The sequence below is a fragment of the Nematolebias whitei genome, chromosome 15, assembly GCF_014905685.2.
Source record: "Nematolebias whitei isolate Nwh7 chromosome 15, NemWhi1, whole genome shotgun sequence".
Taxonomy (NCBI): Eukaryota; Metazoa; Chordata; class Actinopteri; order Cyprinodontiformes; family Rivulidae; genus Nematolebias; species Nematolebias whitei.
In genome coordinates this window covers 26,943,283-26,964,096 of record NC_056512.1, presented here as the reverse complement: position 1 = coordinate 26,964,096, position 20,814 = coordinate 26,943,283, and the positions used below count along the sequence as shown (strand labels likewise).

The 20,814-nt window shown below is 39.0% G+C and overlaps 2 protein-coding genes across 2 annotated transcripts; both read right to left on the bottom strand.

Annotated features, from left to right (window-relative positions):
• Window positions 1–4,745: 4,745 nt before the first annotated feature.
• On the bottom strand, window positions 4,746–8,550 carry ypel3 (yippee-like 3). The gene is made up of 5 exons (XM_037689553.1): window positions 8,276–8,550; window positions 7,413–7,531; window positions 7,197–7,240; window positions 6,568–6,676; window positions 4,746–5,646 (listed from the first exon to the last, which is right to left on the bottom strand). Exons 2-5 carry the CDS (start codon window positions 7,527–7,529, stop codon window positions 5,557–5,559), a joined length of 360 nt encoding a protein of 119 aa, XP_037545481.1. The 5' UTR covers window positions 7,530–7,531; window positions 8,276–8,550; the 3' UTR covers window positions 4,746–5,556.
• A 1,312-nt stretch (window positions 8,551–9,862) lies between these two features.
• gdpd3a (glycerophosphodiester phosphodiesterase domain containing 3a) lies at window positions 9,863–20,517 on the bottom strand. Its single transcript, XM_037689552.1, has 10 exons — window positions 19,788–20,517; window positions 19,303–19,345; window positions 15,788–15,923; window positions 15,333–15,378; window positions 15,095–15,228; window positions 14,899–14,988; window positions 14,230–14,363; window positions 14,030–14,089; window positions 13,847–13,898; window positions 9,863–10,173 (listed from the first exon to the last, which is right to left on the bottom strand). The coding sequence occupies exons 1-10, from the start codon at window positions 19,924–19,926 to the stop codon at window positions 10,045–10,047; spliced, it is 963 nt and encodes a 320-aa protein (XP_037545480.1). The 5' UTR covers window positions 19,927–20,517; the 3' UTR covers window positions 9,863–10,044.
• Window positions 20,518–20,814: the final 297 nt, after the last annotated feature.

The following is a 20,814-nucleotide window of genomic DNA, read 5'->3' as shown; positions in this document are numbered from 1 at the left end:
TCATGTGACCAAGCATCCCGGAAAGAACCATTCGGGCAAACGCAGGGGTGCGGACGTTAACGTCGACTCGTTGATTTATTTTTAAAATCTTCACAATAAAGTGCTGTCTTAAATCAAGTTATTATATAGTGTTATTACATATATTATATATAAATACTATATTATATTACTACTATATGGCGAGTGGGTTTTGTGAACTTGAACCATTGTGGTACGTTCTGCTGCAAGTGCACTGACTGCAGCTGAAACGCTAGTCGTCACTACACGGCACGCGCTGTCAGATTAATTATTAGTACGAAATGTTCAATAAATTCAACATCAAATTGCGACGGTTGTTTATCACTACAAGTAAAAACAATATACCAGTATAAGAACTGGTGCTAAGAGCAAATCAACAAGTTGTAAAGATAATCTTTAGTTATCTGTGTCAAGGTGACACTCCAGTGGAATGGGTGTTCCTGGTGTCAGATAAAGGGAAATATCACACCACAATTCAGTTTCTTAAACCTGTCTCTCTCTTTATCCGTCAGTAAGTTTTGTGTCAGAATCTGCTGTTATAAAAATATACAGCCTTTTAAATTGAACAAGCTTGTTCAGCATCTTTTAAGTGGGGTTTTGTAGAAAGATTGTGCACAGTTAGTGTCTTACCTGTTGTAGATAGCTTTTTTAAAAGGGTTAGCAGTGTTTTATACATTTTTTCAACACTGCTAGTTTTTTATGGGTATTTGTACATACAGTAATTTTCTGGTTATTTGCAAACACAAATAGCACCGTCAGCAGCTAGCAGTAGCACTTCTGGAGCTCTTCCTGCAGGAATACAATCATATTTTTCTTGTATAACATGTAATAATGTGTTGCAAAATTGATGGCACTGTAAAGGTTTCCAAAACCGCATTTGTTTGACCCGCTATGAAAGTTCTGAGAGTGGAGCTGCTTTAAGAGAGCAGCAACAATCCACTTTGCTTTCTTAGGCTAGGCTAAGACAGCTAGTTAGCTGCTAATTGTTAAAATATGTTTTTGTGAGGGAATTTCTAAAATGTCTCAAAATGCACTTTCCTTGCGTAAGTTATAGGGCCGCCCTCTTTTGTCTGGATTTTTGACCATGTTAGAAACATTCACAATACAAGCTGCCTCTCAAAATGGTCACAGGGCTGCCGCTGGCATCTGAAACAAGACACAAATCTTTCTTAGCAGAGTCTAACTTTAGTGGACTGTAGTGGGTTTTTTCATCAATATGGAGGCAAACGTTCAGCAACTGTTCCCCTGAATTTCACCGGAAGTTTATGCAAATGTGTCACTCAGTGTGATTAAGTGTAAATTTGTGTTTCCACAATTTATGTCTCTAACTTTTCCCCAACAGGTGTAGCCTAGTGAGACCTTTTGCACCGCTAAGACTAGCCATCAATCAGGTCAAAATTAATGGATGGATGATCATCCATCCATCCATCCATCCATCCATCCATTTTTACCAACTTTTCCTTTTTGGGTCGCCCATAACATCACAATATCTGATCTTTATCTTTAGGTTCTTTGCTGCTTCTACAAAAGAACTTCTGATGCTGAAACTTGTCTTGTATCCAAAAAACCTTCAGCTTTTTTAAAATGGCAGAAATTACACAGGACTTGATAAACTATTTTATCTTTACATCCCAGAAAAAAGCACTGAATTGTTCTCATCAAACACGATATATATATATATATATATATATATATATATATATATATATATATAATTTTTTAAATAAAAATCAATACACTGGCAGAAAACATGGGCTTTTTAAACTTTATATTCATATTCACTTTGTGTCATGTGATTAAACAGCAGTTTTCAGAAATAAAAAAGGAATGTGCACACATGACTACCACATGTACAGATAAATGTGTCATTAGTGCTGCAGCTCATTCATGTGATCAACTCTAATCTGCTAAAAGTATAATTTTTAGAGCATTAAAAACTCCTTTTTGTGTTTAATAACAAATTTTGCCTGCAAAGCAAACTTGGTAAAATTGACAAAGCTGAAACTAATGATAAAAAGTCAATAAAAATGCAACAATCACTTTTTTAAGATCTATTTATAGTGTTAGCACTCCTTGTATGGTCTTTAAGTATTCAAAACAGTTTTATTAGGTAGAAATAAAACTTAAACTACATAAAGAACATTTTAAACTATAAAAAAGATAACTAAAATAATAAAAAATTGGGAAGATACTTTAAAAAATACAACGAGTGAAGACTGACCAGGCATTTCAACCTGATAACAAATCCAACACTTACATTTTACTATATGGCAGAATTTATGTTAGGGACAATTTATAGAAGGGCCTGTGAAGAGCAGACACAGACGCCTTGTAAAACTTGAAAATTTAAAGAAATGAACAAATTTCCTTCGAGCAGTTTATGTAACGAGTGTTAAACAGAGGTGGGAACTTTTTTTCAGGAAGTGGATGTAAAACAACAAAACAGAGAGGAGGGTTTCCATACAAATGTTGTCATTTTTATATATTTAAAGGCTTCATTTTACACATTTTACTACAAATACCAAAAGTCTAAATCACGTTAGTATTCAGTGAGAGAGATTTGAAAATGGCATCATGTTTGGGGCATGTTGTTGACCTTGTCACAGTTTGTATTTATTTTATTTTTTCTGTAGACTTGGCTGTATCTGTGTCTTCTATCTCTTCAAACAGTCCCTGAGGTCACGACTCTGTGACCGTCAGTCTGAGCACATTTTGAAATCTATTTTCATACTTCCTCCACAATAAACACATGTTGAGACCTGCTGAATGACTATGAGGCCTATTGGATGGGACTGCATGATGAAGTATTTAAATGTGCCTAAACCCTCTGTTTGTGGCACCAATGCATCTTTGATTTAACAGATCAGACAGCACCATCTGGTGCTGATTTATGGACAAATCAGCACAAAAAAATCATTTAATTTTCCTTCAAACATGCATAAATTTAAGCCTTTTTTTTAAATTACCTTTGTAAAGTGACATGTCACATCAGCAGATACTGATTGAAAAAAGAATTTGATAGAAATGACTTTTTTTTTTTTTAAAAGAAGTTTGTTTTCAGATTTTTATTCTCTGAAGTTCACTCCAATGCCAATGCACAAGATAACCTCAAAGTAAGCTTTAAAGTTTTTATTTTATTTGTGACAGCTCAGATACAATAATACTGAAACCATCACATACATTTTACACAGAGCCTAAGGGAACTACTGTTCCTTCACCGTTGTGTGCAGAAATGTTTGCAGACACTATTTTAAAATTAATTTTACTCTGTGGACACAAGAACACCCTGCATGGCTGCTTGGTAAACTATTCATCAGTTTGTTGACAGGTAACAAATAAAAGCCAGGGAATAAATAAAAAAAGACATTTACATAGAAGCACGAGAGGGGTGTTATCATGCCAAAGGCTTGCTTTGCTGCATATATATATATATATATATATATATATATATAAATCAATTTTCGGCCAAATCTTTACAATTCTTTTGTCTTTTTATGGTTGATCTATTAATCGATAAATCATTTCTGACTCATCTTGACTTCATGAGCAGAAAATAATGAAGTTGTTTACACATAAACAAAACCATTTTTGCTCAAATGGGAAAATAATTATCTTAGCTGGGTATTGCACCTGATCAAATGTTTCAACTAAAATAAACTTGTCTGCATGTAAAAGTTAAAGCATTAATAAATTTAGTTCCGTCTTTTGTACATTTTTAACGATCTTCATTTTATGACTACTTGCTTTTACAAATAGTGTTACTCCTAATGTTGTGTAAAGCTCTGTGAAAGGTTATCACTACTTGTAGGAGCTATACAAATAAAAACAGTTCAAATGCTCGGGGAGAGGCACAGTCTGCAAAAACAAAGAGGCTTCCTGCAAATTATAAACACTCAGAAACTACAATGAAAATGGAGCAAAAAGCCACGAGGTTGCAGAGAATTTGAACATTATCGTTATTCACAAAGTTCTGAAAGTAAATGCTGCATTAAGAATGGGTAACTGTGTAAAAGTTACAATTACGTTTAAATTTTTTTTTTTGAAACTATCAAAACTTAAAAACTAGCCATCCATCCATCCATTATCTTTACCCGTTTATTCCATTTTGGGTCACGGGGGTCGCTGGTGCCCATGTCCAGCAATCACTGTGCGAGGGGAGGGGTACACCTTGGACGGGTCGCAAGTCCATCACAGGAACACATAGAGACAAACGAGACAAACAACCATTCACGCTCTCACTCACACCTAGGGACAATTTAGAGTTACCAATCAGCCTAACATGCATGTTTTTGGTCTGTGGGAGGAAACCAGAGTACCCGGAGAAAACCCACGCATGCACGGAGAGAACATGCAAACTCCACCCAGAAAGGCCCCTGGACCGGGGTTTGAACCAAGGACCTGCTCGCTGAGAGGCAGCAGCTCTACCAGTTGCGCCACCGTGCTGCCCTCCAAAAAATACAGTAACCTTATAAATTGCTTTGGCGTATATTATACCCAAGCTATTAGAAAAGCAAAAGAAAAAACACAACTTCAACACACATATTACTGGCAAACAGTTTAATGAAAGACCAGGTTAAAATTAAAACATTTCAATGAAAGCAGACATTAAAAAAAAAATCACCATAAATATGCTACATTATCCTAACCACACAAACACAGTCAAGCTAACATGTCTGAACGGGCAGCTCCGTGTTAGGTAGGATGCAAATGTATAAAACGTAGATCGCAGCTTTAAATGGAAGCAAAGCCATCTCAGGTGTGCAGTGAAACGTCCTAGAAGTGAATCAGCTTCAGACTAATGCTTCACAACATCGTCCAGCTCACGATACTTCAGCACACACTGCAAACAAGCATCTTAAAAATAATAATAAAATTAAAAAAAACTTTCCTCTGAACAAGACTCCAAACTACAGATTCAATCTTTCTCGCAGGAGATATTTGTTGGCCTTTAAAATCATAAATTCAGCACCCCGACTACTGATTGTACAATAAAAATATAATTTTGTTCATAAAAAAAAAAAAAAAAGAGCTTGCCTGCTGCTCTATGTATTCCCATACCCCACAAAGTTTACTTAAAAACTATTTACCGTTAAACGAACCCTGACACTGAATCTGAAACTCAAACAGGAAGTGAAAGATCACGTTAACTTTCATTTGTTCCTCACTTCAGAGCATTTAGTGATCACTAGAAAGTTTATTACTGCATTAAATGCTTTAAAATCCAACCCACAGTGGTGGCTCTTGTGTAACAACACCCACTCTTCCACAGACACACACACACACACACATCATACAGCTATTCAGTCCCAGACCAACTAATAACTGGAATAACAATATCAGCAAATGTGTTGCTGGAAAAGCATGAACAGACGAAGATAAGGCATCACATGCTATTCTTAGCGAAGTTGTACGAAGTGAAAAGTGTGGCACGGCAATGGCTTGAAGGCTGGATGAGGAAGCTACACTTAAACCCTTTAACATCTGAGGGCATGCAACCTTTTTCTTTAAAAAGTCAAAAAGTGAGAAGGTTTTCCTTCTTCAGTCCCAACCGTTGTCCTTTATCATGTGGGAAAGCTCAATGATGTACTTCCCCTCTTTGTACTTCTGACTGAGTTCAAAGGCTTGTTCCTGCAAAGACAAGGAGACAATTAGTCATGCAAGTAACATCAGATTTAATTTTGACTTTTCTATGCGCTGCATTTCTTTAAAAACACATTAGGTGTCTATATAAATGTTTCGGTGGTGATGCGACACTGTTTTCCCCCTTAATTTTCCCGTTTCATTCACCTTTTCTAACATGCCACATCAAAAATGGACTGATGTGGACAGAAATGTGGCAGCTTAATGGTGCATCGAATTATCTGCATAGTTCACACCATCCATTATTTTCTGTCACAGTAAAATTGGTCTTGAATAGACTAGAAGTAGCTTTGCTGACAGGTCTCAAACAAAAACAATTGGCTTCCTCGCAGGCAAATAGTTCTGGCCAATTAGAGTCAACTAATTTCTTAAAGAAACAGAAGCTGAAACTGAACATTTTAGACCAGTGGTGTCCAATCCTGGTTCTTGAGGGTCACTATGTTTTATTTGTTTCCCTGCGTTTCAGTCTGTTAATCACCCATTTATTTAAATTGGTGTCAAAGCAGAAAAAAAAAAATCTAATCATGCAGGATAGTAGCCGTTAAGGACCAAGATTGGGCACCACTGTTTTTAACAAAAGGTGACAAAACGTGTAGCAATGTGATTTCCTGAGACAAAGGAAGTCTTCGAAACCTGGCACAGTTTTGAAGACAATGCCAGAGTTTTTAAAAGTCTTAAAGTGTGATCATAATCATAATCACACAGATTATGCAGTCTTTAGCTATATCCCTCATAAATAAAGAAAAAAAAATTGCAGTTGGTGTAAGCAAGTACAAAGGTTTAAATTTATGAACCTAAACTTTAGAAAACCACCCTCTTTTGTGTAAAGTTACATTAATAGATTTCAGATATATGGGCTTAAACACTCAGAAACGTAACATCAGAGCTTGTGAAGGGTCAGCAACTTACATATTTCCAACCCAGAGTGGTGTGACAGTTTTCACAGTAGATGTCGGCCACTGCGTGAAGTCCTGTAAGCAGAAGTCTCTCCTCGGCAGGACCACAGCCGACGTTGACCCTAAAAAAAACAAAATGCATGGTCAGAAATGAGCAAATGATCTCTGGATTATGGAGTTTTGATAAAAATTAAACTATGCTTTCTACATACTAAAAAAAACCCCCACAATAACAGCTTTTCTATAAAAGGTCCCAAGTTTTGTTTTTAATGGGAAAAGCTCCCAAAACAGTGAAAAGATCAAACAGAAGCAGGTATCAGATTAGGACTTGCTGTTTAATCCACTCACTTCCTTGTGTTTATTACTGACCCACTAACCCAGGCGGAGCGTGACTCGAGTGAAGCGAACCACCATCAAGGTCCAATTTGTAGAAAATCTAATGACGTGTTGACACCATGATTTGTATCAACACCTCTAATTCTAGGAACTTTCAAAGATAATAAACTTGTTTTTAGACACAATATGCTGGGAAAATAAAGGCTGTAGATTTACTGAACTGACTGATGGGATTATGTAAGGGACGTGTCCTTTGAAAACTCACGAACAGCAACATTTTTTGTGAAACTTTACTTAAATACTCACACAGAGTTAAACAGGTAGGCTCGTCCTTGACTGCCTTGGAAAGACTAGGAGACAAAGATGAAACAGAATATCAAGAAGAGAACAGGATGTGTCCCCCAAAATAAATTTAACTTTAACGTCTCATTATTTCTGCCTCTAATCCAGCACTTAACTGAGAAGCGGTTTACATGCCACCCAAACATGATCCTCATCATCAAAGCCTGGTAGCATATTTACCTTGGAGATGAGATCGTCGTGGTTAGCCAGATGGGCGCGGCAGTGCACACAGCTGTAACGGCGGTGGCAGGAATCCAGGTAAGCCTGAAAAGTCTTGGCCTTTGTTAGCTTCACCATGTCTGAGAGGGAAACAGATAGGACAAAAAAAAAACAATAATTATTGTAAGTGGTAGAGCCAGATAAGTGAGAAGCTACTAGAGTAGTCCTGCTTTAAGGAAGTCCTGGCTTTTGACAAACAGGTTACATGATTGGTTGCAACCACTGCAATGTAAAACCATCAATCCAAACTGTCAGAACTGAAAATAGCTTTTGTTTTTGCTCGATGTCCATAAAAAGACCCAAGATTTCACAATCAGTACCATGTTTTACCCGCACAAACTCAAAAGAGTTGTTTGTGTAAGTGTTGCATAATACAATTTGTTTCTGTGAGGAAATGTGACTTCCTGCTCACTTCGTATGTGTGGTAATCAAAGCTTTGAACCTTTGAAAACCCTGATAAAAACATAATCATTGCCTGCCACACTCTGAGATTCCGCCATAGACACAAATGAGCTGTAAACCTTTTTTAATAGTCTCAGCAGGGACTCGGTTCACCTGACAGCTTGCTTCACCAATTCATGATATCGCTGGTAGTTCAATTTGACGACTACAATGTTTGTTTGTGCCCTGTTCTGCAAGTTGCTTACATTATCGACCCTAAACTAGCAGATAAATCTGTTAGCAAAACAGCTAGCATGCTAGCCCCGCAGTGTCAACACAGCAGCTAAAACGAGCACTGCGAGGAACTTCCTCGTTTATCTTCACCCACCTGACAACACCAAAGCAATTCTGAGTTTATAACGAGTGACAAATGTAAAACTAACCGATAAAACGCAGGTAGGACGCTGTTTAGCGTTTAGGTCGGCTCGGTGGAACAACAGCTCACCACCACGCGCTGACGGTTCAGACAAAAAAATGGGTTGAAAAAAAAAAAAAAAAGCGTCGAGCTTCAGTTAGCCCGTTTCTGCTTAAGAGTTCAGACCAAAAAAAAGCGAGTCCTCGAAGTTCGTCCACGGCCTTCGCTTGTACACGACAAAGCTGGCAGGGTGACGAGAGAGAGCAAAACGTTTCTCCGGCGGGAGAAAAATGTTTTGTTTATGAAAACACACACAGATGGAGGAAGTGCGAAAAGTGCAAAACAAAACCCCGCTGACCAATCAGAGCTCGTGTTTAGAATGTGGGTCAACCAATCAGATTCGAGCTCTCATGAACCTTTTATGGCAATGCTTCTTGGTCGAGTTTCAGGAATGGTGTGAAAGAGTTCTTCTTTTCGCTTCGTGTTGGTTCAGAACAAGTCATACGAAAGACTAAAACATGTAGACCAAACGAAATTTACTTTTCAAGATTCATCAAATGCTGAATATCTTTTTAACAAGGACAGAGTTTTTTTTCTGGATTAGTTTTCATTTAGTTAGTTTTCCTTCCCCAACACGTTTGCATGGCATTTTTAATCCAAATCATTTCACAACTAGGTCACATTTTTATAAATTACCAATCATAGTTTTTTTTTTTTTTTTACAAGCTGAGCTACACTTTAGTTTATAATCTTGTCACACTTAGAATATAGTAAACATAGATAACATTTATTTTTAATTCAACCTTTATTTATACAGGTTAATCCCATTGAGCCTCAGGGCCTCGTTTACAAGAAAGACATGTATGCGTATGTATAACATCAATAAGTGATCAAAAATAATGAAAGCTTACAATTGAAAAGCTTACATCCATATAAAAAATATTGTATGGAATAGATTGATTAAATGTATATTTGTTTCAGCCTTCCAGTACTAAAATAATAGGGAATTAAAAAAAGAAAGAAGAAGCTTGTTTTCCCTAAAAACATAAATCCAGTATTTTCAACCAATTTGCATTCCTATAAAAAGTATTAATGACTCATTTACAGATTCATGTATTCAAAATTTTGATTTCCAAAGAGCTCATTTTGCTTTTTCATTTTCCTCAGCTGTCGCGCCGCTTGACACAGCTAACCAGGCCAGAAAAATAGAGTCTTTGTTTCTCCAACAGACTGGTCGATTATTATCACAGCAGCGTGGCCGGACTTTGACCAGAGCTGCCTGGGAAACCAAGGGCACAGGTGAGGTTCACTGCACATGTAAACCTTTACCAGTTGGGAAAAAGAAAACAGATTAAAGACATTCTTATTACATACAGTACATTCACAGTGTGTGTGCATATACAGTAGCAGTCTTGTATTTTTTTTCAGTAAAGCAAAACTTTAGAGCCAGTCAAAACAAGGTTTATTTAGTCTCATCGATTATCACTTGGTTATATATTCACTCCTGTGATTTTCTGCAGACAAAAGCACTCATCTGTTTCTTTAAGTACTGATTCAATTAAAGGTGATCAGAGAAAGTGATCAAAGTGTGGACCGCCCTGTAAGCAAGTGACCGTGTCAGCAATGATTAAAGGTTTCTTCATAGTATACGAGCTGAATGAAAGCTTTGTTCTCTGCTGTTCAGGATCTCAACAGATCTCATCAAGGCTGAAGAAATGAATCGAACACTGTCCATTGTTGCCTTAAGAAGGTCTGTGTTTGTACGAATGCCTTTTCACAGTAAATCTGACTTTGAGATTATTCCTGACTTCGGTTTCTGCAGAGGTAGCTTGAGAGGCGAGATGGATAGTCGGTCATCACTCCTGTAGCTCCCAGATCAAATGCTGCCTTCATGTCTTCATCTTCATTGCAAACAAATAAATGCACCTACAATTACAGATAACACAGCAAGTTGAGACATTCCACTCACGCTTTAACTCTGGATTTTGCTAAAGCGGTATAATTTTTAACTTTCACTTTTAACTTCTGCCAACAACTTCAGTGCAGCTGCTTTAAAATATGTCTAGTGAATGATCGAACAAGGTTGAGTCTGGTCCTCTGGACAGATTATTCTTTGTTGAAAAGAGGCAGGGTGGCTTTCTTGGACTGTGAGGTCTCAGTTTCAGATGGAGAACATTTGCAAACTGAGGTGTACCACAAACCCACCCACACAGACCAGTATTTGCAGTTTGACTCCCATCACCCTTTGGAGCACAAGTTAGGAGTCATCAGGACTCTGTATCACAGAGCAGACAGCGTCCCCACTAGCTCAGGAGCCAGGCAGAAGGAGAAATCCTACACAAGACAGGCTCTAGAGCAATGTGGATATCCTAACTGGGCCTTCCTCTGAAAAGGAGGAACCCAGACCAGTGGTCATTCCGTATGTTGAGGGAGTATCAGAGAAACTGAGACGTTTATTTTCTAAACATAACGTCCCAGTGGCTTTTAAACCCCAAAATACATTACGGCAAAGACTGGTTCATCCCAAAGATCCACTCCCCCGGCACAAACAGAGTAATATTGTGTATGCTGTTCAGTGTCAGGAGGGTGATCAGTCTTACATCGGGGAAACAAAACAGCCACTGGCCAAAAGGATGGACCAGCACAGAAGATCAACATCATCAGGCCAGGACTCTGGTCTACACTCATCTCCAGGCCAGCGGTCACTTGTTCAGGGATGAAGATGTTCACATCCTGGATAATGAACTCTGGTTTGAGAGGAGTAAAGGAGGCCATATTTGTGAAGAGAACTCATCCATCATTAAACGGGGGGGGGGGGGGGGGGGTGTCTCCATGTTCAACTGTCCCCCTCTTCCAATGCTGGTATCATCTTCATCTAGTAGTATCATTAACATCTGTTAAGTTCCTGGGAAAAAAACAATGCAGACATGTTATTGTTTTTAGTTTTCTATATCGCCTTACAACCTAGCTGTTTTTTTTGTTACACTTTCTTTTAAATACCATTTTATTTTCACTTATTCTCAATTTGTACGCATCCTTTATGATTGTCTATTGTTGCCTTTGTTGTCCACTGTCATCATCATTCTTTGTTAAAATCAGGTCTCTCTTGTAAATGAGTCCCCAAAGCTCAATGGGATTAACCTGTTTAAACAAAGGTTGAATGAGTGAATCACTCAGCTCTCTGTGAATAGCAAGCAGCCATCAGGGCACTAACAATCGGTCGTTAGGCTGATGATCCTCCATCATGTGAACAGCTAGTTTTGTCTGTCACCAGCAAACTGGTTGATCCACTATGAGAAGCTGCTATTTATAGGACAGAGTTTATTTGCAGCTCTACAGACTGAAAAAGTCTTTGCATAAAAGAAGAAACGTTTCAACCAGAAGAATCCATCCAGAGGAGCCGACTCAACCTCGTTAGATTCATCTACCTGGATTATCAAGCATGTATCGTGTCTACTGAATGAGTTTTCGGAAAACCACCACGGGAAACCACCTGCATTTGTTGTACGAACCCTGTCATTTTCATCATTTCTAATGACAGGGCTTCCTAAGTTTAATTTTATGACAAATATAAACGGTCATTATCAGGTTCTAAAATGATTCACATCCAAGTTCAAGTGTAGAAAAACACAACAGATTCCACTTTGTCATTACTTATTAAACAAAAACAAAGCCAAAATGGAAAAACTGTATGCAACACGTCATACCAGCTGTCAGGCACGGTGGTGGAGGTTTGATGATGTGGGCTTCTTTGCAGCTATAGGCTCCTTGTCAGTTGATGAGCAAACTCCTTTGTTTACTAAAGGATTCTGGAGTCAAATGTGAGCTCATCTGTCTGATAGCTGAATCTTGGACTGAACTGGGTCATGATGCAACAAAACAACGATCCCAAGCACAGCGGCAAACCCACATCAGAACAGCCGACAGGAATAATCAAGGTGTTGCAATGATTCAGTCAAAGTCCAGCCCTCAGCCTGACTGCAACGCTGCGCAGAAGCAAACCTCAAGGAACTGAAGCAACGTTAAAGAAAAAGTGGGCCAAAATTCCTCCACAACCATGAGAGAGTGAGAAAGTCCTACAGAAAACACCAACTCCAAACTGATGAATCATGGGATGAACGTGGCACAGCTTTTCCATTTCAGAATCACTTTTTGTTGAATAAATAACAATATGAATAATTTTAGAACCTGGAAAAGACCATTTCTACTGTGTCGATGCAAAATACACCAGAAATCAAAGAGGCTGGTCTTTATCTTTGTCGACTCCATTATTGTTTAAGAAACATTTTTGTGTGAATTCTTATGAAGCATTCACACTATTGAGATCTATTTTTCTTCCACACGTTTTTCAGCATCTTTCTTGTTCCACAATTTTTGTGCCATTTCAACAAATCATTTATCAAAACATTCAGCTCGTTCTGGAGAAGGGTACTATTTTGTTATTGGTGCAACTTTGGCTTTTGAACTATTTAAGTCTTTTCTGCCACTATTTTCTTATAGAAAATGAATTGAGCTCATTTTCCATCCTTCAAATCTTTAGATCCGTTTACAACCTTTTACTGCTCCTTTCACATTTTGTTCTGCTTCAGCTGCTTTCAGATGTTTTTTCGGATGGTTTGTGATCTTGATTCTGTTAACTATATTTTTGAGCTTCTAACTACTTTCAGATACTTTCAGCTTGTTATGCTCCTTTCAGCTAATTTAAATTACAGCCTTTTCTGCTATTTTAGCTACTGTTTTTATGCTAATTTTAGCTTTATGGGCTAATTCCACATTTTATGCACTAATTTCAGATTTTTTAGCCTAATTCAGCAAAAATGTGCTCTCTCCCCCCTTCCTTTTGGGAATTTAAGCCTTTTTTTTTTTTTTTTTTTTTTAAAGGTACTTTTCAGCATTTTTTTTCCTCTTTCAAATTTCTGCTTGTTTTCAGAAAATTTTGAAATTTTTGTGCTAATTTCTGCTTCTTTCAGCCTAATTGGTAAAACATATTCTTTCTGATTTCTTCTGCTAATTTAGGCTTCTTCTACCTTTTCAGCAACCTTTTTAGCAATTTTTAGCTACTGGTATTTTCAGCTGTTTTCAGATAAATTCAAGTTTTTAATGATTATTTCATCCTAATTTAACTTTTCTCTTCCAATTTAAGCTTAATTTAAACTCCTTTAAAGATATTTCTGCTACTTTCAGCTTTTTCCTGGTATTTCAACCACTATTTAGCCGTTTTTATGTTAATTTAATATTTTTCAGTTAATTCCACATTTTTGGGCTGATTGCAGCTCTTTCTGCTTCCTTCTGGTAGTTTAAGCTTCTTTATGCATTTTCAGCTACTTTTTTTGCCAATTAACCATTTTTAAAAAAAAACACGTTTCTTAAGTTTTATGGTAATTTCTGATTTTTTAAATATAATTCAGCAAACGTGTTATTTCTTCTAACTTAGGCTTGTTCTTCCATTTCAGCTACATTTCAGCACGTTTTTAGCTAATTTCAGCTGTTTTTCAGCAATAATCATTCACACTGCATTTTCATAGGAAATGCAATTTCTCTAGTTTTGCTTTTCTTGTTTCAAGTTGAAACAGCTCTGTGCTGAAGGTGAAATTCAAACCTGTATTCCCCGAGCTGCCAGGTGTTTAAAAAGACTCCTCCTCATAGTGATTCTGAAAAGACGACCATAAAATGAGCAAACAAAACAATCATACAGAGTGCTGGAAAAAACAAACCAGTATTTGCTGAATTTCAACATAAATTTCATAATTTCAAGTTACACGGACGTTTTCCACTGACATACTTTTCTAACAAAAACCCAACCAGGTTGTTCTTCAAGATGCCCTCATCAGGAATGTACGTCCTTCAGAGACGAAAAGACAACATGTGAATAAAAACAGCAAAATATTGTAAACAGGTGCCACATTAAGTGTCAAAGTCAGTGAGTATTTTACCAGAATATGCCTTTTTGTGTTTAAAAAAAACAAAACACTCTAATCTCACCTGTTGATGACGCGCGTCAGGTAAAACTGCAGTAAGCTCTCTCCCAGCGGCACAAAAGGCAGCAGGCCGGTGTAGAAGAGCAACAGAAGCAAAAGGCCTCGATTCATGGAGAAACTGTAGGGCATGGAGCTGTTCTACAAGAAAAAGCAAAACCAAACACACGATGGATGCAAACACTGATACAAAGAAGGATCTTCAATCAGAAAGGAGCATTCCTTGAAAAAGTATCCATTATCCACCATCTTGCATGCTAAAGTTTAAAACTAAAAATTCATGCAATCTGTTAGCACTCAAACTACATGTTGAGGATGACGCTCAGCTACTACCACACTAAATTGTATCTCAATATCTGGAAAATGGACCGAGTTATAGCCAGTTTACTGTTTGCTAAGCTTGAGTAGCTGCAGTGGCCATCTTGAATCAGGATGAATCCAAAAGTTAATCAGGTGTAGATGTATATGCAGTAGTTCCTTCCTGAGCGTTTCATTAAATTCTGCTCAGGGGTTCATGAGATATTTTGCTAAGAGACACACAAGAAACACAAATGATTATAAAAGTGGTGATAAAGCAGAAGTGAGAAAGCCCATAAGAGGGCAAACCTGTGTTGCTGTTGCAGGAAGCTGTAAATGTCATTTGGGGGATTTTGTCTCCCTCAGCTGGTGAACGTACGATTCTGCGGCAATCCTTGAGGACCGAGGACTCCACAGAGGCCCACACAGTGATGTCTTCTCTGTTGTATCGTTTAACCAAGTCCGAAACCTGCAGAAATTATCTAAATAAACATTTGCTGCTTCATAGTTTGCCTTTTATTTTGAAAAAAAGTCTTGCAAGAGTCGTCGTCTGTTTGTTCTGAGGGTCGCTGCACCTTTTGGATCAGCAGCAGGTTGTGCTGTACGTCTTCATCCTTTTTAATCTCAACGCTCACAGGCAACTTAGGAAACTTCCTGAAAACATCCTCCAGCAGAGCAATCTTCCTGTCCGTGCCGCTGCTGTAGCGACCTGAAGGATCAGAGGCGTGCACACACACACATGCACACACACCTTCATTAAACACATTTTAGTCAATGATTGATCAAGAAATGTAAAAAAAAAAGGGAGCTGACCTGCATAAAACGTCACCTCCAGTTTCTCCTTATAAAGAGGCAAATCCTAGAAGAAACGCCAAACAAACATTTTATCGCCATGACATTAATGATTACAGTAAAATAATAAAAATCCACGTGCACTGTGGAGTATTCCTGGTAAACTCAGCTGCTTCAGCTCGGTTATCTTTTTTTTTGACAGCAGTGAATGCAAACATTTACCTAAATGTGATCCAGCACATGAGCAAACACTTCCCAGAATATTAAACAAAGAGGAGGAACACTGGAGGGCTCGTGCCGTTTAAACTTTAAAGTTCTTCAGCTCAGATTAGATTGGCCATAAAAACATCCTTGAAATGTGAACAAAAAGCAGCACGTCCAGCTTTTTTTTTTTTTTCTTACAAAAACACAACAGCAGTTCTGCAGTAAACATATTCTGCTGCGTAGTTTTCATGCTAATCGGTGGGCTCTCCCACCTCGAGGTTGAGGGAGCGGATGTTGGCGTCTTGTCCAGTCTGCCTCTCCAGGTTCTGGTCGTGAGACACCACCACGTGTCCGTCCTTCGTCAGGTGACAGTCCATCTCCAGCATGTCTGTGCCCTGCTCCACTGCGCTGCAGATGGAGACGATTAAAAACAAACGAGAAAGAATATCAATGTTATTATCTCATGTGTGAAATAAGGTTCTGCTGATGATGCTACTGAGACAGATTTTACAACAAGGTGTGAATCTCTTTTACTCAAATTATTGAGTAAAAGAGATTCAGGAAGAACTCTCCATTACAGCCTCTCATCATTAGAGGAGGGCTGACAGACAGATTCTTGGGACTGCAGGTTACATCGGACCTGAGCTGGTCTCTCAACACCACAGCTTCAGTGAAAAAAGTCCAGCCAAGGCTTTACTTCATTAGGCTGCTCAGGAAAGCGGGTCTGAACCAGCACCCTCTCACCCACAGATATCACCATCTGGTATGGGAACATCACACAAGTAGGCCTGTTGCGATAAACAATAAATCAATTAATCGCAGGATAAATGAAAATGATCAACCTCATTTTCATTTATCGGCTTTATCGTTTCTTCGTGTCTCTCTCTTTCTACTGAAGACACTGGATGACAAAAGGCTCAACTCCGGTGCTCTTCACTGACCCCTCCCTTTCTCTTTAAAATCTGTTTGAACCGTCCAAAATCGCGTTTTTGGATCGTTAAAAGCAGCCAAGCTACGAGCTAAGCTAACAGGCCGACCTCGGGGAAAACGACCTCCGTCTTGTCGAAGCTCCAAAATTCACGGTTGAAACCCGTGCCTTCGTGTAAAAAGTTGTTTTTCTCTGCAAAAAGAAGCAGAGAACTTAAACTAAAAGCTTTGCGTGACAAATGCTATGCTAAAGAGCTCAAACCACACCGAGCGTCCACCATTTTGAAAACCGAAGAGGGACAGCCCATGTCACGTCAAGGAGCCTCCCTCCCATTTTTCTCAAAGAGACACGCTGCTCGCTCCCTCACTATCCATCCTTCGGTTCAGTCTTATACTACCAAAAGGTACTGCACACAAAACAAATTAACCAACGTTTCTTCTTAAATTTGACAATAATTACTAATTATTGTCAAATTTTAAACAATATTATCGTTTATCACAATAATTTCTGAGACAATTAATCGCCCAGCAAAATTTGTTATCGTGACAGGCCTACACACGAGCAGAAAGGAAGGCGCTGCAAAGAGTCAGAGACTGCGGAGTGGATCACAGGGACAAAACTTCCTTCCTTAGACTCGATGTATGAGCAGCGCTGTCGAAGACGAGCAGCAGGAATCATCAAGGACTCACTCTCTTATCAGACACAGTAAATGTTCATACAACCTGAGACAATAGAGCTGATAGCATCATCACCCGCAGTACAAGGTTTTTAATAGTTTGTTCCCCTGCCACAGTCTGACTGATGACAAAACCCCTGAATCTGGTGCAATAAGAACCCTACACTACCCAACGTCACTTGTCATGTGACCATTCTAACTCTGATGGATTATGGAGACAGAATTTACAGACATGCTTGTAATGGTGTCCTTCGTAAGCTGGACACAATTTATCACTCTGCTACTGGTTTTGTTACAAATGCTCCTTATACACATCGTCACCTCTACTCTCTCGTTAAATGGCCTTCTCTACTCGTCGTGAAACTCATTGGTTGACCCGCATTTATAAGACGTTGCTGGGTTGGTCACCTCCATATTTAACTAATCTACCAGCACTGGTTTCAAAGTATAACACCCGATCCTTTCAGTATTTGTGGTTAACAACTCTAAAGACCATGTCTTGCTTTGGCTATGTTGCTCCATCTGACTGGAATCTGCTTCCAAAAACTTTGGGTCTGACCTCACTTGTCTCAGTTTCTAGTTAAAAAAAAAATGTTTTAAAGCAGTTTTAAAAGATACTTGCAAATGTTTTGATGCTTAGTAATGTGGCCATTAACTTTGACAATGAACTGTTAATGTAATTTGTGATTTCCTTGTTTGTCATTGACTTCTACATTTTATAGTTTTACCCGACTGTATTGTTTCCCTTCCCTTGACCCTACAATTACCTGTTGGTGCTGCCAGGCCAGCACTGTCAATAAGAATTTGGTCTTAGTTTTTATGCCTGGTTTAATAAAGGTGAAATGAAAAACTTAAAATAAAATGACAACAGAAGGTGTAGATATTACCGTATTTTTCAGCCTATAAGTCATGTATTTTTGCATAATTTGCATGCCCTGTAACTTATACGCCAAAGCGACGCGTTTATGGATTTTTTTCCCATATTTATAAACCAACTTTTGGCTGAGATACGACTGTTTTCATTCATTCTGACTGAAAAAATTGAACACTACCATTCTCAGGGCTAGATGGCATTCGAGTGTATGGCATGCCGTTGTGTCATGTAATAAGTAAAAATGGCTATTAATGACACAATCGGCTTGCCAAATTAGGAATAACAGTCAAATCAGCTTCATTTTGCTGCACCACCCTGGTAAAATGCAGCCAATTTGACCAATGAAGAGCATTAATTAAATAAAAGTTCAACAGAAACACACCTTTGATATCATTTCGAGCAAACAATTGTTTTTACGTGGTTATCTTGTTAAATTTCAAAGAAATGCACGAGTCGCCCTCTGCACGTTTACGTTTCTGTGAATCAGCTTTTGAAAATGCAGCTGAGTTGACCGTCAAAGTGCATTTATTAAGCAAAAGTTAAACAGAGACACACTTTTGCTATAATGTCGAGCAAACAAATAATAGTTTTTAAGCGTTAATCTTGTTAAATCCTTGTTAAAAGTCCTCCCGTGCACGCTTCCACGGCTGCCCTTCGGCAGCCAATTGATTTTTGGCACAACACCGGCCCACATTTCCAGGTTGTCAGCGGTGACGTGCAATAGATGCGACGTATAAGGCGAAGCGACGCATTTATGGATTTTTCCACTTTATTAGACATATTTGGACTGATGCGACTTATAGGGTGGTGCGACGTTTACGGCGGAATATACGGTACCTACTTTCTGTACAGTGTAGATATAAACTACTTTATTCTTTTTATTCTATTTATTTAGTGTTGTCTCAGTGTTTTCACTGCTCCATTCCAGCGTGCCTGGATTATTGGTCTGTGTACAAATGGCAAACAAAGAACTTTGTACCTTTGTACTTTTTGTACCTTTATAAGATTCTGTCAGATTGCCCAGACTTGTCTGAGGCACAGGCAGGAAGTACTGTATTTTTTTTTTTACTTTTCGAGGGGCCTTGAAACACTTTAGGGCAGATTATCACTCAGCACAATCGGCTCCAGAGCTTATAGACCAGTTCTAGTTACTGGTACTGTGTATGTTGCTCGAAGGATGGTTAGTGATATTTATGAACTTAAAATAAACTCATAGTTTGCTCCAACGTGTTAGTTTTCCCATTTTAACTGAGAGCAATATCTTATTTATATATTTTACAGCAGCTTGCCTCATGAGTGAAGCACTCACTGTGTGAATGCCTCCATGGTGCTTTCTATCCTCTCTCCGGATCCTGGAAACAAAGAGAAGAGTCAGCTTCGAGGATGGCTGCAGGGGAGAGCTGATGAACAGAACACACAGTGAAAGCTGCACAAATGTTGCTTTAAAAAAAATGACCAAACATGTCAGCAAAGCCATAAATGTCAAATTATTCAAAATGCCCTACCAAGTTTCTGATACGATCATACACTTGACATCTGGAGGTCAACATGTTTGCATTCAGAACTCAACTAACTGCTGCCATTTTTATAATATGAAACATTAAGTCATGAGAGATCTGTGCACTAATCGCTCGTCGTAGCAAACCGTCACGGCCTGATGAACGTTATTAGATCTGCTATGTCTGGATTCTTCCTCCCTCAGACTCCACGATGTCTCAACATGCTGCTGACTGGAAGTTTCACATCCCACAAACTGGATCAGGAATTCTTCCCACTGGCAGACGCCCCTCTTACCTCCTCTGTGCGAGATGTGAGTGCAGTAGAAAGCTGTGCGTTTCTTCCTGTGGAGAATGTGCGGGTTCTTCAGCAGGTACAGCGAGGAGAGAGTGTATCCTCCCAACACCGGGAGGGCAAAATACAGAAAGCTGCTCATCCTTTCCTGCAAAATGTGTCTCTGGAAGTTCTCACCGAGGTGACGAGCCAATCAAGCCAAGCAATTAACCAGATCTGAAAGCCCGTCTGAGGGTGACTAAACTGTATCAGTACAAATGTAGTCCTTAAGAAAAAAAAAAAGAACAGGACCAACTGGTTATGAGCCAAGAAATGTGTCCAGCCTTCTCTCACATATTACTGTCGCTCCTCCTGATTCCAGGTAGACAGCAGAAATCAGAGCTGTAAACCCAGGTTAATGAAGCACCAGCTCATAACTCGTTCTGCACTCGGTCCGGCCTCTCCCTCTCCTCAACCTGCTGTGCATACCTGAGGCAGGCATGGTTGCACTTTTACACGTGTTCTTTCCACCCTGCTCCACTGCAGGAAGCCCATATCGAACACCTCTTAGTCCCCTCTGCAGGTTGTGCGAGCAGATTTTTTTTTTTTTTTTTGAGTTTAGAGAAAATTCCTCAAAGCTCAGACAACATGACGGCAGTGATGCGTCTACAACGAAAAGTCAAAGTCAGCAGAGCGCAGCTCATTGTTCAGCTGGAATGCAGCAACGCTGTGACAACTAGACGGTGCTCTGAAATGCCGCAGCGGCCCTGGTTAACACCAGAACAGAGGAGTCTATTCATCTGACGCCCCCAGCATTGTCTCGTTCGGCTTTGGACCATCAACACACATGAAAGAGACTTCACGGGTCGGACTCGCATACAGCCCGTTTCAGAGTTCCTGCTGTAGTCTCTGTTAGGATACGTTTTTAAATGTAGGTTCCCCACAGAGTTGTTCTGCACTAGGAAGCTCTGAGGGGGATCCAGCCATGCTGAGACACGTCGACTTTGGAAATGTGTATTTGCGTGGCTCAAAATTCACTTCTGAAGGTGAA

Bases quoted from the DNA above. Each gene is read 5' to 3' on its own strand.
- ypel3 (XM_037689553.1), bottom strand. From the start codon at position 7,529: ATGGTGAAGCTAACAAAGGCCAAGACTTTTCAGGCTTACCTGGATTCC. The intron at 6,677-7,196 runs GTGAGTATTTAA...TGTTTTTTTTAG, and splicing joins GCCTACCTGTTTAACTCTGT to GGTCAACGTCGGCTGTGGTC. The intron at 5,647-6,567 runs GTAAGTTGCTGA...TTGTCTTTGCAG, and splicing joins CCACTCTGGGTTGGAAATAT to GAACAAGCCTTTGAACTCAG.
- gdpd3a (XM_037689552.1), bottom strand. From the start codon at position 19,926: ATGAGCAGCTTTCTGTATTTTGCCCTCCCGGTGTTGGGAGGATACACT. The intron at 14,364-14,898 runs GTACGTTCACCA...TTTTTCTTGTAG, and splicing joins TCAAGGATTGCCGCAGAATC to AACAGCTCCATGCCCTACAG. The intron at 13,899-14,029 runs GTATGTCAGTGG...TCGTCTTTTCAG, and splicing joins GTTGGGTTTTTGTTAGAAAA to AATCACTATGAGGAGGAGTC.